Here is a 16972-nt window from a genome sequence, read left to right on the forward strand (position 1 = left end):
GTTGGCAGCTGGTTCCACAGAGTGGTGGTGCGCGGCAAAAACTGCCTGGAAAAACGCGCAGTTGTGGAACGGCGGACGTCGAGGTGATACGGGTGGAATTTCGTATTCTGCCTCGACGTCCGATGATGAAACTCAGCTGCAGGTATTAATCCGAACAACTCCTCTGAACACTCTCCATGGTAAATGCGGTAGAAGATGCAGAGAGACCCCACATCTCTACGCAACGCCAAAGGATCAAGCCGCTTGGAGAGATTTTGGTCGTCAACGATTCGAACCGCTCTTCGCTGAATACGGTCAAGTGGTGGTACACTTTAGGTGAGAATAATTCCTTCTGAAGCGAATATTTTTATTTACAGCGTATGTAACAACTTAGCAACGTGGTTGCATATTAATTAAAATTTATATCTAGCTGTAAAGCCAGGACTGGAAACTAGTGAATTCAATTGCGGTTAAACCAGATAAACTTGAATTTTATACAACACTGTTAAATTTGAACACTTTACAACATTTTATTGCGGTTTAATTAAGTAGATTTGAACGTAGCATAGAGAATGCTGTATACGCTAATACGCTACACAAAATAATTAAATAATTTGATGGTATAACCGATAACAATTCGTTACTATCGACACTAAAAAAGTAGGCATGATGTAAATCTGGTAAACAAATCTGTATTAAAAAAACCTGAATTCTTACTTCCACGTTAGAAAGTAGGTGACCGACATATTAAAGGGACCTAAGGGATAAAATATTTTGTGCATATTATATAATATTCCTAAAGCTCCTTTTACAGCGGTTTTGTTTGCGTTCACGGGTTTTGCTATGGTTGAGGGTTGCAGTTAGCACAGAACTAAATATGTTTTGTAGTCTGATTTCGCAATCACTTACGACAATAATTTCTTTTACAATTATAACAACCGTTGTCAAGTTACTATGACAACATATTGTTTTGGACGCCAAGTTATATCATTGAACGTATACTTCCTGAAATGTATAATTTTATAAGTAAGGAAACATAGGTAAGTTATTATATTAAAACCAACTTATTAGATTATATAGAAGTAATATATAATATATTTAGATTCTACAAAAATCTTTGGTTAAAAATTTATAAATTTATTTGAAATGTCCACGCATTTCAAGTGGTTTCGCAGCATTAAGAACAGTCTTTGATATTATGTATTAAATAATACTAGCATTTTTATATACAGCACACATGGAAAATATCTCGGATTTAACAATTATTGACAGAAATAAATAGATTAAATTTAATAATACGAAAATATATTTACCATAGTAAATAATGGCATCTGGAGATCGAAAGCGGACACGTCCGCCTCTTACTGGGAAGAAATGTCCATCTCGCTTCGTTCCCGGCCCACCACGCAAACAACCAGCGTTGCCGTGGATGCCTCGCGCAGGATACAGCAATGAGCTGGACCGAGATAGCGAACTACTGAGGTCAGCCAAGAATTACTACCCTGAAGGTAAGTTGTCATTTGGTGCTTAATGGTAATGCGTCAGGGTGGCACTCGCCTATGAATATGTAGGAATATAAATACATGTATATATATTCATATATTATTAAATTTATTTTACTAATTAAAGCTTGCCAACGCTCGGCACACTGTTAAATTGGTAAAAGAACCACAATATACAATTTTTAATGAGACAAGCACTTATATGCAACATGACATACACGAAGAGATTCTACAAATATTAAACAAAACAAAAAAAATACAAAAACAAAACAAAAATCGATTTTCAAGTATGAGTGTGTGTGTTCTTAAATATGGTGCCGCACTACAAGATTTAAAAAATATTAATACAAAGAAATTGGTATGATTTTATTGACGTGGCTGAATTACATTATTCTACTGGTCCTTTTACCCGCTCCGGGCCGGGAATCATACGATTGAGTTTTGCCAGGTTATATGCCATGTGCCATTTATAACTTGTAAGGGAAGGATGATCTACTGTTCCTTCAACCTAAAGATAGGATCCTAGACCACTGTAAACACAGTCTGGCCTTGAGGTCCCAGTGGCCAAGATCGAGAAGTTCTGACTGGTCTACATATCGGCCGGAATAACTTCGTTAGCGCGCAGGGTATTAAGACATTCCAGTGATTTGTAAGCGCAGATTGTAGATGTCGCTACAAACTAAATTACGGAGGTAATGATGGATGCTGATAAATGCTTATCTCTGTATATTAAATATTGTCGTGTCACAATGCTAGTTCCCATACTCCACCAAAACGGCTCGACCTATTCTTATGAAATTCATTATGCATATTTAGTAGGTCTGAGAATCGGCTACTATCTATCTTTCGAACTTTTCTTTTATTCTTTCGACAAAAAATTTTGTTTTTTTTATGATACAGCATACAAAAATACATACAACCCTTAATTTACAGTTACCCTCTACGTATTAACCCTATTTTTTATTTTTTCGATACCAAGAACCTAAAAAAGATTTAATTCCGGAAAACCTAACAGTCGCTTGGGGTAGCATAGCTAAATATTCCATGTCGGTATGTACTCACACACTCGTAGGACATGATTTGCAGTTTCTTAACATATTATATGGACTATATACATAGCAAATCATCTTTATAATAATACCTAGTATTTTTATGTATTAGGTGAAAGCCAAGGTGCCTGCAGTGAGTTTCCTCCGTTAATGCTTCGGAAGTCTTGGACGCGAGGAGTACCATACCGAGACAGTTATGACCATGCTAAACCTGTTGATTCTATCGGTAATGTCACTAATGCTTTTAAAATAAAACAATATTTGGCTTTCTAATAAGAAAAATATACAACAAACAGTGATGATTCTTGACGTTCAGTAGCTGTTTTAGTTTTATAGCACATTTATTAGTAAGAAAGTATTTTTTTCAACACTTTAACATACAGTTTACTACTAAAGAAAATACTAAAGATTATTTAAAATTAATGAGTGCTTCAATCGTGATCAGCATGACAGATGATGTGATGACGTGACACATAATTATTTAATATTATGATATAGTGTATATTTGATACTGCCATGTTAACGCCTGTGTTAGGGACTTGCGTAGACCAAACACATGAAAATGATGCATGCATTTTCAAATATAAAATTTAATCACAAATAGGTTTTTTTTATAGGGAACTGTTATACACCAGCATCAAAAACGATGAAAACCATAAATATGCCTCCAAAACGTCGTCCGCCTCCTCAATTGTATGGTCCCATTGGCCCAAATGGAGAATTACAGTTTCCTCCATTAAAACCCTGGGCGGAGAGAGAAAAAGAGAGACTGGAAGCCATTCAGAGGGAAAAGGATAAGAATAAGCTTCCAAAAGGTAACTTCATATTTCTATAACTATTTAAAATTTTTAGGGCCTGTTTCACAATGTTCGGATAAGTTCCAAATAAGCTATTTATTACTTATTGGTTGGATAAATAGTATTTTTGCGTTTCACGACTGTCAGATAGCGCTATACGTCATGAAATTTGAAGTATCTTATTTGGAACTTTTATCTTTCGAATAATTTATGTGTTGCATAGCTATTTGGCACTTTATCCATACATTGTGAAACAGGCCCTAAATATTATATAATCTGAAGAACATGCTTATTTATTGAATTAATACGCTGTTTTTAGGTTTAGTGCTTTTAGAAGATTTAGTATCTGGTGCATACGACAGACGTAAAGCGGCAGAAGCAGAGGCAAAAAGAAAGAGAATAGAGAAAAGAAGAAAACAAAAGGAAGCGGCGGAGTTAGCCGCTCAGGAGGCTTTAAAAAAGTGAAGTTGTTTTATGTATTTTCTAATATTACAAACAGCGAGCTTACTACGTAACTTAAATGATGATTCTGCATTCGGAACTTTGCGGTGGACGTCACCACAATAATCAAACGATTGCTGACAAGTGCCCACGAACAAATTATCTTTCCCTTGTTAGACTGTAAGCAGTGTTATTGGACACTTTCTAACGTTAATTATACTTATTAGTAAATTTGGTTAGACCTAAGTTACTTATTAGTCTTAAGGAAGACTAAATTGTAATGTTCCACGAAGTCTCAGTAACGATATTGCATAGAGGTACGTGATCATATGGTCATATGGTATTAAACAAATGTACGTGTAGATTATTATATACATAAATAACAATCTATGGAGACTGAATTGTGATCATGATTTAATGAATTTCCATTAGTCCCAACTATCATTTGCTAGCCGTTGCTTCCAAACGTAACGCTTTTTTTGATTGCAGTGTTTGAATGGCCTGATTGTGGCTAACAGAATTTTACTCCTTAGTTGTGTCAAAAATTTTTAGAAGGGCATTTGATTTACAGGCATCTGGCAAAATTGTCTTTCGCTGATCCACGAGACCCGGATGACCAGAAGTTAGAATTGATTAGGGTGACTGAAGAGGAGCACTATCGATACATACACCCTAAGGATCTTGAAAGAATTAATTATTATTTGACAACAGTAAATATTTACATTATATGTAATAAATAGGTCTAATAATCTGAAACTGTAGAAAATTACTTTTTTATTCACGCTGATCGATAAGGAGAAGTAAGAGTAGTTAAAGGAAATAAAATATTTCAAAATCACGAAAAATTACGCTACTGAAAGATTCAATTAGAATTCAGTATATATAAACGGAGAACACGTTATAATATATCACACAAATAAATAATAAAACAAATTACCGCTTTGATCCGTTTCAAGTTTAGCGCGTTTTTTTTTTCAAAAAATAAAACCCATCGTTCCTTTGTGAACATCTGAGTTCCATCGTGAGAAGGTATTTTAAGATATTTTTAAAACTATCAGGACTTTGTCCATTCGCAAAAACGTATAAGACTAGGCTAGACTGAAAATATTTGATAAATAGAGCATTCATAAATGTGTTTCAGTCTCTGACGGGTGACATGATCCCAGACTATCCAGACCATTTATACAAAAGAGCGAAACTGGTGGTGGATAAGCAAACAGCGCATATTAAGAGGCAGCTTCTTATCCTTACGTATCAGGCTTGTGTGAGACAGAGTGCCACCGAAATCAAGGAATACTTCCTGCTGGCTATGAAAAGGTAAGATCTTCAAAATCCTATCACAAATCTATTCCTTTCTTGGCGAATTCGTATAGGGTCTCTACATTTGGCTCATTTTTGGATGTAGCCTTCCTCCATTTTCCTTCCATACGCCCTGCAATGGCCTCTCTGTGTCCATTACGAGCCTTTTACAATGTCGTCAGTCCACCTAGTCGATTAGTGGCCGCGCGGCCTTTTGTTCTGCCGTGGTCTCTATTCAAGGAGCCTGCGGGTCCATCGGTTCTTGGCCATGCGCGCTGACCAGTAGGGACTTCGCGGTAAGGCTACGGAATTTACTTCCTCGAATGATTCATCTGTCCTTTCGTGTGTCATGATCTTTATACATGACAAAATTAAATATGAAAGAAGCGCAAGACCGAAATCGGTGGAGTAGATATAATCGCGCCAGATCTCACTTTGCAACTGACTACGATACTCAGATATGCGTCACAAGAGAAAAGTGAATTGAACTCGTTGGCCTTCCTGCTAAGTTTCTTGAGATCAATTAAGCAGCCTCAATTAAAACAACAGAAAACGAGAATTATTAAAAATACTTATTATTCAAAACTTCACTAAATTTAAAAGTACAAGAATACATACAACTCATTAGTTGTTTCCACGAAAATTAATGTTGTGAATAAAAAGAAAAATAAGCTTTGAAAATTGCGAATATGACTGTCTGATATATGACATACTTGTCGTGTATTTGTAAAATGGTCTGCTATTTCTATTATATACAACAAAAGAGTATTTAACTTTCATATTAAATCTTATTGACATTAGCATAATTTAAAATTATTCAGATGCCTCCTAAGCTACATACTGGAAGACCCAGCCGAGCGTTCCAGGTTAAACATAGCATTCCTACCATCCCTTTGGCCAGCTTTGATCGTCCGTGCTCCCGTTCCATGGCACGCGAGCGCTGTAAGGGCCAAACAGGCCATGAGCTATCGTTACTTCGAAGGAAACCCTGTACTTGTGGAACTCAGGCGGATTTGGCATGAAAGGTTATTAGTATTCTGCAGTTTGACACTGAATATGTTATATACCCATTCTGATACATGTTTCGACTTAAATTGTATGATAAAGGTGTAATTAATAAAACAATTTTTTCTGGTTTGCACAAAAGGCTGATTATAAGTACGACACTTATAATCTTGCTATTGAATGATTTCAAAAGCAATAGAAATAAAAGTATGGAATACAAATATAATATGTTTTATAAAACAGTAATACATTTAATATTGAACATTAAATTTTGATAATTTATGAGAATTTAAGGATGTGATCTATTTTTATTTATTTATTTATCACAAATCTTTTTCTATGTTTCTGCTAAGAATAAATTATTTTAACTAACAATACATAACATTTATTACAAACAAAACTCACACAATATAACAATAATAATAAAAAATAACATTGTCTATCCAAATTCAGTTATTTTATATTTATGTATGAGAGAATTTTACGTAAATATAAAAAAATATCTGGAAGAAATCGCTCTAAAGCGATAAGGCCGCCAGTTGCTTGTCATTAAATTATGTTTAAATTTTTTCCTTTTATGTAATGTAAAGGGTTAATAAATAAATATATAAATATTTTGGCTTTAGCTGTGATATAACTATAGGTACCAGAATATGTACATCTGTGATATGGACAAATTGCAAGATGGCCTCCCGTTTCCACAATACCCAACAGAGTTCACGGAGCGTCTTAACAGGCTCTGTGCGGAGACGAGGGCTGATCTGGTAGACAATTGGTTGATTGACGTAGCTGACACAATGGTTAAGATGAGAAAACACTGGTCAATATATGTCTCTAAGAAGAAGAAAGCTTCAACATTTGAAGTGGAGGAATTTTTTAAGTAAGTTTCGCAGTTGTTTTTCATAGAGCAGAGGGTAAAAGGGCAGAAAGCTCATCTGACGTTAAGTGATACCGCCCATGGACACTCACACTGCCAGAAGGGTCGCAAGTGCATTGCCGGCCTTTAGACCCTATAGACCCAACAGACCCTAGCTCGGATTGGCTCGGAAATCAATGGGATTTGTTTCCATATTTTGAGTATTATAATATTATTTTGCAGATGTATTCACGGTTTGATGTCAAAGCAAGTCCGAGATCTTGTCGAGCGCAGTGTTAATCATTTTGCTGAATATTTTACGTACTACTGGGTATGTAGTTTTCTAGACAACTCCAATCATGTTATTATTTTTTCTTAGTTTTATATGCGTGGTGATTACTTAAATCGCTGGCGTTATCCCCGGTAGTAAGACGCAGACGCTCTTCAGCATTTACATAACATAGAATTAATTAAGTTTTTAATTATTTTATTTTTATTAACGCGGTTTGATACTAAATACGGTACATAATATTTTTACATTGATAAACACATCCCTAGTACACTTTCTCGCCTAATCTGATCCGATTTGACTAAATGTGTAGGAGACTAATTTGGCAATGTTTTTTTGACTCCCTAATTGCCGCAATGCTAATTCAAGAGTTGGTTTTAGGAGGGCAACGACTACGGCCAAGATTACCAGGATTACACGTTCATAAAGTGTCCACTCCTACGCATCAAAGTAGTGGGTCAAGCTGGATCCATCCATCTCAACTTTGATCCAACTCTTGAACAGATGCGAGTGCTTATTGTTAAGTGGATCCACTCCATTATCAATGTGAATCACCAGCTACCCAGCGTGGATAATATAATGTATCCAGGTAATAAGCTTAGGTTTGATTTAAAATTATTTTGAAAATAGTAACGCCCATAAACATCATGGGGATATTTTTGGAGAAGTGGTTGCCAGGCAAATAAAGTCTCTTTAAGTAAGGGGAGAATTGAGACTCCACTACGGCCTAGCTTCTCAGCCACAGATAGACAGACATATTTATACGTAAGAGTTAGCATATTTTATGACACTTGGAAACATCGAAATTCAGAGGTGATTATCGCTCTAGACTAACATTGCTCTTCAGGGCCGGGTTTAGAGGAGGATAACCGAGGCTACAGCCCCTGGTTTACCTTTACCTTACCCTAGAGACTTTGGGAAAAAAAGGTTTTAAATTCCGACTAGTAACCAAATCTTATATATTTTGCATGTTAGTAAAATACTAAAAGGATCTGCTTGGTTTCACAAGAAATTATTGATTAAAAAAAATTGTTAATTTAGAAAATATACATTTCGATATATTTTTTTACAAATCCGGCCCTGCAGCTCTTCAATAAACGTTCTAGCTATAACCACATCTAATTGTCTATTGTGAAAAAAATTCTCGTTGCAATTCTAAGGACTTGTCGAACTATTTAGGAGACGGATTTGAAAGTTTTCATTATAATTTTATCCATATGTTTGTTCCGTATGCAGGTTCTGGTCGTCCCCAACCATACCTGATGGCGGTATACCCAGATGAATTATACATGACGGAGATAATCAACAAATGCACTCGTCACTTCGCACTCAACAAACCAGGACCCATTTCCTTTCTGAACCGATTTATAGAGTACAACTATCTTCTAGATGGATCAGCTCATGAGGAGCTACTTCGATTCTTCGCTTTGGAACCGCCACCTTATCTAAAGGTTAGCCACAATAATTTTGTGTATTGCTTAATACTATGGACTCATAAATATGGTTTTTCGCATAACACGATAATCTCCCTTATATAACGCGGTATTTCCCCACTATAACGCGGAGATTTGTCAATATTTCTGTACTATGAAATTTATCTTACGTCAGGCCTATAAAGAGTTTTGCCTACCTTTGCACTTTTATCAATTGTGTTGTTCAAAAAAGTTTTATTAAATTCGTGTTCTTGTTCGTTCTTTTTTGAATTGTTCATTTGGTTTTACGTAAATACTCCTACAACGCGATTACCTATAACACGTATGAATTTGCGACGACTCTTCCTCGTTATACCAAATTATATTAAAAGGGCTGTTATTTTTGTCAGCAAAGCATCTATCGAGTACGTTAGGTTTTGCCGTTACAGCATCATAAGCTCGGTTCCGTTGCGAAGCTGTCTATAGATATTGAATCTAACACCATAACATGCCTCAGATAGTTGCAATATTTGTAAATATGCACCATGTATCTAAAAAATTTTGTAATCTAAAATTTAAAACCCACATATTCATATCTTACTCTAAGGATACACATAAAGATAAATTCGAAATATTAAACCATCTTATGTAACGAATATCTAAAGACAGCCATGTTAATATTGTTTGTATATGGAATAATTTTTTTTATTTTAGGACTTTTCAGCTCGTATTATGACGTATGAGACTCTCCGAGACGAAATACTGTTCCTCCGGCGAGACATTCCGTTAAATATGATTATGTTGGACTGTGGTCCTATTAATGATGTTCTATGGGACATCGTGAATGGCTTGCGGCAGTACATTGTGGATCACTTTATTTCTGTTAACCGAAAGTGGAATCGAGGGTATGTGTATATTGGAAAATTTCTTAAACGGATGTTTTGATACTATACTCAATTATTGAAATTACTCTTCATTAGCACGTCCTTTAAAGTTAAATTTACTTTCTTAACCATCGCCAGAGATAGGCATTGAATAGTTTTATAATTATAAAATTAGTAAAATGAATGAATTATTAGTCATTACTAATAACTAACTAATAACTTTAAATAATTGGATTGCCATGACACTCTTACAGAGCCAAATGTCAAATGCTTTAAATAATGGACGATTTCTGTTTTACTCTATACTAACCACTTGCGTACAACAATACAATACACTACTGAAATGTTAATTGCTATGAAACTAATGAATTCAATGTAACTGTTGAAGAGGGTACATACGTCTGGCTATACTCTCGGGGCGTAACTTCGACGATTTAGAAAATCGCCAGCTAATAAAATTAAGAAAGCATGAGTGAACAAAATATGGCTCATACACCTAATAAGCAATACTAAAAAATGGACCCCATATATCTTTATGGGTAAAATTAGAAGCCTGAAGTCAATGTCATTATTTAAAACATAAAATATTTGTTTTATTGATAGATATAGAATGTTGTTAGGTTAGCTAATTAGGTAATATCTTAAGACAGAAGGTACCTTAAGTAGGATTGGATTAAGCGACTTGGATCTCACAACTGTTTAAGCTAGAAGAACTAAATTGCAAGTTATTTAACTAGTTATGCTTTTAATGGCATTTCTTATTTACTAATAATGTTTCAGCATTTGCAACGTATATGAAGAAATGGCCGCTCGCGCATCTGAGAGTCCCGAAACAACCGCTCAGTTGGTAGAGCTATTGGCCTATATACTCGAATGCAGGGATTGTGCACTCTTTGAGTTACGAGAAAAGTCCCGTACCACAGCAGAACATGTCCTCTTTCTCATGGAGCATGCGCATTTGTCTTGTTAGTATTTAATATTTATAGAGCCTAGACTCAAAACCCATTTTTCTATAAGAAAAAGTGCGTGCGTACAAAGTACGCATGTCAGAAGTGAAACTTCTTTGCAAATTAATTATTACTATGGCAAATGCCCCAATAGACGATTATATACCAGTCTATGATCACCCCATGTATTTGTATCTATAATCACACTGCTTACACACTGTATACGTGCTAATGAAATAAAAAAATTGCGTTTACTGCACAAGACGTCATGCGACAGAATTACCATCTAAAGTTCTAATATGTAACTACTAAATGTAATTTTTCTTAATCACCCTTTCACAATCTCTGTCAATTTGTGACGATCCGGAAAAATACACCCTCATGCGTCTAAAGAAGTTTTACTTATAAAATGTCAGTGGAACATATGTTGAAATGTATATGCAGATGTAGAGACAATAGCTAAACAAAATAATTCTGAATTGAAATAATTCAATTAAAATCTAAAATCTGTTAATGTTATCAAACTTCTGTATGTTAATTTTCGTTAATATTATTTATCACGATATTTATTTAACTTGCTATATAGTTATAGAACAAAACGGAACAGTACTCAAGGTCCAGGGTATTCTAATGATGATACCTCGTCTTAATCATGTAAAACACTTGTATTCCAGTTGAAGACATAAACCTAAACACCCGAGTATTCCTTTGGCCATTGGACATGGAAGACTCCATAGATCTCACACTTAAAACTCTAAATACTAAAAAGCAAATGGCGGAAGACAAACTGCGCAGTCGCAAAGCAATATTTGAGGAGAAACTCAAGAAGCACGAGAAAGATCTAGAGTTGTTTAGGAGATATGATCCGCCATTACTAAATTTGGATTTACTAAAAGATGTCGTTGGAAAAGTCGATGAAATATTCAACAATTTGATGGTGAGTATTTTTAATGATATAATAGTATCATTAAAAAAATAACATAGCCTCTATTCGGTCATAATCAGGATTACATTAAGTCCATGTCATTATGTTTAACATAAATGAAGACCTCCTCCAAATTCTTCCACTTGTCTCTCATCCTCGACATTTTCCAATTCTAATGTATCACAAAAAATGGTTCTGTGACCATACGCAATTTAAAACATGTTTAAGTTCATACCTTATGTAATTAGGACTTATGTTTCGATTTCAATGGATTTTTATAATCCTACATTTAAATATAAGTACTGTTATAAAGATATTGCTTATCTAGACCCATAAAATAGTATCAATGGTGATTAGATATTACAATTCTGTTAAGATTTGTGAAAATTGATGAAATAAAACAGGTTTAAAATGTCTTGATAAAAACATTTCAATACTTATATATTACCTGTACTAACATATGAATCTGAAACTTGGCCGCCCACTAAAGAACAGCATGCAAAGCTACAGGTGTTATAATAAAAATAAATAAAAATGCATAGATCAAACAGCTCCTGGTACAAGGTGTAGGTGACCAAATTAGCTGTTTACGTTATGTCGTTTGATACGTGAATAAATTGTTCTGAAAAGAACAGTTTATACGTTTACGTTATGTCGTTTGATACGCGAATAAATTGTTCTGAAAAGAACAGTTGTACGTTTGCGTAAGATACAAGTGTGTTCTGAAAAGAACAGTTTTATCAGTGTTGTCGCATAGGCTGTAGGCATATCGAATGATCTCAAGAGAGCACATCCGAACGCTTCAGCCGCTGCGCGCAGAAAAGGGTCAAATTTTTGCCGCGCCTCGCTTTTGTTGAAACACGAGTCAGGTAGCGAAAGATCCCTTACGACCACACCCTGCGCGTATTGGCTGAACGTTTTAAGTTAACATGTCATTACTACTCTTAAGGATAGTTTAAGTTTTTTATACAAATGTATCTATTTTTGTAAAATATTATTCATTCTACATTCAAGATTCAATATACACGCTTATATACTCAGTTCCATCTTCAACCTCTTCTCGACAAGTTATTAGGAAGTTTTATTTATCTACAACCAAACATCTCCTAAAGTGAAATACTACCTAAAGTGGTGACCCCAGAAGAACGCAAACGCCCTGGAAGAACACAAGGCCTAGAAGAAAAACCTCCGAGAAGAACACCAACCAATCGAAGATGTCGAACTCACAAAATTCCGGTGCAGAGCGTCAAGTATCATCACAATCGTCGAGCCAACAAGTCTCCGGTATCTCACTGTCGCTCCGCCAAGTCAACATGCCGTCTCAACACATCGCTGCCGTCGCACCTCTCGTACCTGCATTACCAACACCTCCAGTGCAACCACAGCATCAATCTACCATCGACACCCTCATCGGTGAAATAAGAAGGTTGTCTTTGGAAGTTGCCGAGGTACGAGCACAACGTCGCGACTCTCGCCACCGTTACCAACAACGCTCGCGGAATGCATCAAGAAATCACCACGAAAGCCGACGTGAATCACCGATGGAAGACCGAAGCCGTAGAAAATCTCCAATGCCGTACTGCTATTATCATAATCGGTACGGTATGGACGCGAAGAAATGCGCATCGCCATGCAGTTTTAAGCCCATCAACAGTCAAGCGCACGGTCAATATCAGTCGGAAAACTAAATGTAACGCTAGCCGCGGCGGAATCTGGCGTTACCGAAGCATCACACCGCCTTTTCGTTACCGACAAGGTAACAAAACTTACTTTTTTGGTAGACACAGGAGCCAATATCTCCGTCCTACCAAAGAAAAAAGGCTCTCACGAAAAACCACTGCCATTCCAACTGTACGCCGCTAACAACACCGTTATACCGACATACGGAGAGAGGACACTGCAACTCAACCTTAACCTCCGAAGACCATTCACCTGGAAATTCATCGTAGCAGATGTGTCGAAGCCAATACTGGGAGCAGACTTTCTACAGCATCACCACCTAATTGTTGATGTTAAAAACAGAAGATTGATCGACGGGAAAACACAGCTGGTAACAAACGCTCAACTCAGTACTGCAAACATACCTACAGTTCGCAGTATCGACATTGAGCATAATTACCACAATATACTGGCAGATTTCCCTGGGACGACTAGAATCACGTCAATGAAACTTAGTCCTAAACATTCCGTCGAACACTTCATAGAAACGAACGGACCGCCCCTTCACTGCAGGCCACGCCCCATCGCACCGCATCGCTACGAAATGGTCAGAAAAGAATTTCAAAACATGATTGACCAAGGGTTATGCAGACCAAGCAAAAGCCCTTGGGCCTCACCTCTTCACGTTGTGCCGAAGAAAAATGGAGAGTTACGCGTGTGTGGCGATTATCGAAGGCTAAACGCAATAACTAAGCCCGATCGCTATCCCATACCACGCATACGTGACTTTACATATCAACTCGCAGGGAAGAAAATTTTCTCCACGCTGGACCTCAACCGAGCTTACCAGCAACTACCAGTCAGCGAGCAAGATGTGGAGAAAACCGCCATTATCACACCATTTGGCCTTTTCGAGTTTCCACGCATGTGTCCCGGTCTAAAGAACGCCGGTCAGACATTCCAACGCTTCATTCACGAAGTACTGCGTGAACTCGACTTTGTATTTCCATTCGTCGACGACTTGCTCGTAGCATCAACCAATGAGGAAGAGCACCGAAAACATCTACGTACCGTACTACAGAGATTAGATGAATACGGCATTACCATTAATCCATCAAAATGTGTTTTCGGCCAGCCAACGGTAAAATTCCTCGGTCACCAAGTCACGGCGGAAGGAATACAGCCACCACAAGAAAAGGTACAGGCAATCACAGACTTCCCGAAGCCACAAACAGTAGAAGAACTACGACGTTTCCTCGGTATGGTAAACTTTTACCGCGAAAATATCAAAGACGCTGCGACCATACAAGCGCCGTTAAACTCATATCTACACAACGTCAAGAAACGAGATAAAACTAAAATCGAATGGACCGCTGAATCAACGCAAGCTTACGAAGCATGTAAAGAGAGCATTAAAAACGCCGCTTTACTCGCTCATCCGTCTCATCATGCGACACTTGCTATATTCAGCGACGCGAGTGACAAAACAGCTGGTGCCGCTCTCAATCAATTCATCAACAACACGTGGCAACCACTTGGCTATTTCTCGAAGAAATTCACCGACGCACAGACGCGATACAGCACTTACGATCGAGAGCTACTCGCCATCTACATGGCTGTCAAACACTTTCGCAAAATGTTCGAGGGACGAGAAATAATAATATTCACCGACCACAAGCCGCTGACATTCGCTTACACGAAAACCAATACAAACAGCGAATCACCAAGACGCACCCGACAACTACTCTATATCAGCGAATTTACAACTGATATACGTCACGTCAGTGGGTCGCAAAACGCAGCCGCAGATGCATTATCACGCGTAGACGCAATCACATGTCCATCGCCTATCGACTACAACCTACTTGCAAAAGCTCAAGAACGCGATAGCGATACTCTCAAAGCACTAAGTCTACAGAGCAACTTAGCCTTCAAGGAAATCAACCTGCCCGCGTCTAACACCAAATTATATTGCGAAACATCAACCCCATATGTACGTCCGTATTTACCAGAAGAATACCGACGTATCGCATTCTACGCAGTACATAATATTAGCCACCCTGGAATAAAGACTACAAGAAAACTAATTTCGCAACGATACTTTTGGCCTTCAATGAACGCAGATGTCGGCAAGTGGGCTAAAGCATGCATACAGTGTCAGCGCGCCAAAATTCAACGCCACACATCAAGCCCATTAACAACTTTCGCGCCAACCGAACGCTTCGAACACGTGCACATCGATATCGTTGGTCCGCTACCTACCGCGACCACCGGACATCGATACCTCGTGACAATGATAGACAGAGCAACCAGATGGCCCGAAGCATACCCATTATGCGAAATATCGGCTGAAGACGTAGCAAAAGCATTGTATGAAGGTTGGATTTCCCGTTTCGGATGTCCTAAAACAATAACAACGGACCAAGGACGCCAATTCGAAAGCAGAGTATTTGCATCTCTTTCTCGCTTACTCGGAATTGAGAAAACGCGAACAACCTCATACCACGCACAATGTAACGGTATCATCGAAAGATGGCACCGTGTTCTTAAGGCCGCATTAAAGGCAAGACTACAGACCGCAAGAAGCTGGATAAACGAACTACCAACCGTCCTACTCGGAGTACGCACCGCTATGCGAAGTGACACTGGCGTAAGCGCCGCCCAACTTACCTACGGATGCAACATTCGCTTACCCGGTGATTTTCTATCAACAACCCGTGATGACGTAATCATGGACTCTGCCTACATCGACCAACTGCGCAACGCAATACGGAATTTACAACCAATGCCGAGCCAACCTCATAGTAATAACAGACCGATATTCATACACAGAGACCTACAAACATGTGAATACGTATTCGTACGCATAGACGCCGTAAAAAAGCCATTACAAGCACCTTACGACGGACCCTACCGCGTGCTTAAACGAGACAACAAGGTATTCACAGTACAATTGCCTAATCGAGAAATGAATATATCTATCGACAGACTCAAACCTGCCTACACCATCGCCGAGCAAGATATGCCTACGAACACAATACCAAGTAACGACAACAAGCAAACCACATCGAGTGCAACAGAACCACAAAAACAATCAAACAACCTGAAACATCAGAACGACAACGACAAGCAATATCAAAACGACAACCTGAAACACCAAAATGACAACAGCCTGAAACAACTAAACAATGGGAGCAATGTAACACCTACAAGGACAACTCGCCGAGGCCGCGTCATACGCCTGCCGGAACGCTTCGCTAGAGGGGGAATCCTGTAGGTGACCAAATTAGCTGTTTACGTTATGTCGTTTGATACGTGAATAAATTGTTCTGAAAAGAACAGTTTATACGTTTACGTTATGTCGTTTGATACGCGAATAAATTGTTCTGAAAAGAACAGTTGTACGTTTGCGTAAGATACAAGTGTGTTCTGAAAAGAACAGTTTTATCAGTGTTGTCGCATAGGCTGTAGGCATATCGAATGATCTCAAGAGAGCACATCCGAACGCTTCAGCCGCTGCGCGCAGAAAAGGGTCAAATTTTTGCCGCGCCTCGCTTTTGTTGAAACACGAGTCAGGTAGCGAAAGATCCCTTACGACCACACCCTGCGCGTATTGGCTGAACGTTTTAAGTTAACATGTCATTACTACTCTTAAGGATAGTTTAAGTTTTTTATACAAATGTATCTATTTTTGTAAAATATTATTCATTCTACATTCAAGATTCAATATACACGCTTATATACTCAGTTCCATCTTCAACCTCTTCTCGACAAGTTATTAGGAAGTTTTATTTATCTACAACCAAACATCTCCTAAAGTGAAATACTACCTAAAAAGGTAAAGGTTTGCACAGTGCAGACTAGAGTGGCGGCATTTGGAGGAGGCCTTTGACCAAACCAAACTCAAAAAGGGCACAGAGATATCTAA

The 16972-nt window shown here is 37.8% G+C and overlaps 1 protein-coding gene across 1 annotated transcript in view; it reads left to right on the forward strand.

The window, feature by feature from the left end:
- Positions 1 to 1408: 1408 nt before the first annotated feature.
- LOC110997633 (dynein axonemal heavy chain 3) overlaps positions 1409 to 16972 on the forward strand; it is a 46540-nt gene continuing 30976 nt past the window's right edge. The window contains exons 1-14 of the mRNA XM_022265878.2: positions 1409 to 1487; positions 2643 to 2756; positions 3148 to 3345; positions 3647 to 3788; positions 4340 to 4478; positions 4910 to 5085; positions 5889 to 6092; positions 6716 to 6952; positions 7172 to 7259; positions 7599 to 7806; positions 8454 to 8668; positions 9344 to 9534; positions 10294 to 10478; positions 11135 to 11397. Of these exons, the coding sequence (XP_022121570.2) occupies positions 1409 to 1487; positions 2643 to 2756; positions 3148 to 3345; positions 3647 to 3788; positions 4340 to 4478; positions 4910 to 5085; positions 5889 to 6092; positions 6716 to 6952; positions 7172 to 7259; positions 7599 to 7806; positions 8454 to 8668; positions 9344 to 9534; positions 10294 to 10478; positions 11135 to 11397 (2439 nt within the window). The remainder of the gene's footprint in view (positions 1488 to 2642; positions 2757 to 3147; positions 3346 to 3646; positions 3789 to 4339; positions 4479 to 4909; positions 5086 to 5888; positions 6093 to 6715; positions 6953 to 7171; positions 7260 to 7598; positions 7807 to 8453; positions 8669 to 9343; positions 9535 to 10293; positions 10479 to 11134; positions 11398 to 16972) is intronic.

This window comes from Pieris rapae, chromosome 17 (assembly GCF_905147795.1).
Source record: "Pieris rapae chromosome 17, ilPieRapa1.1, whole genome shotgun sequence".
NCBI classification, from domain to species: Eukaryota; Metazoa; Arthropoda; class Insecta; order Lepidoptera; family Pieridae; genus Pieris; species Pieris rapae.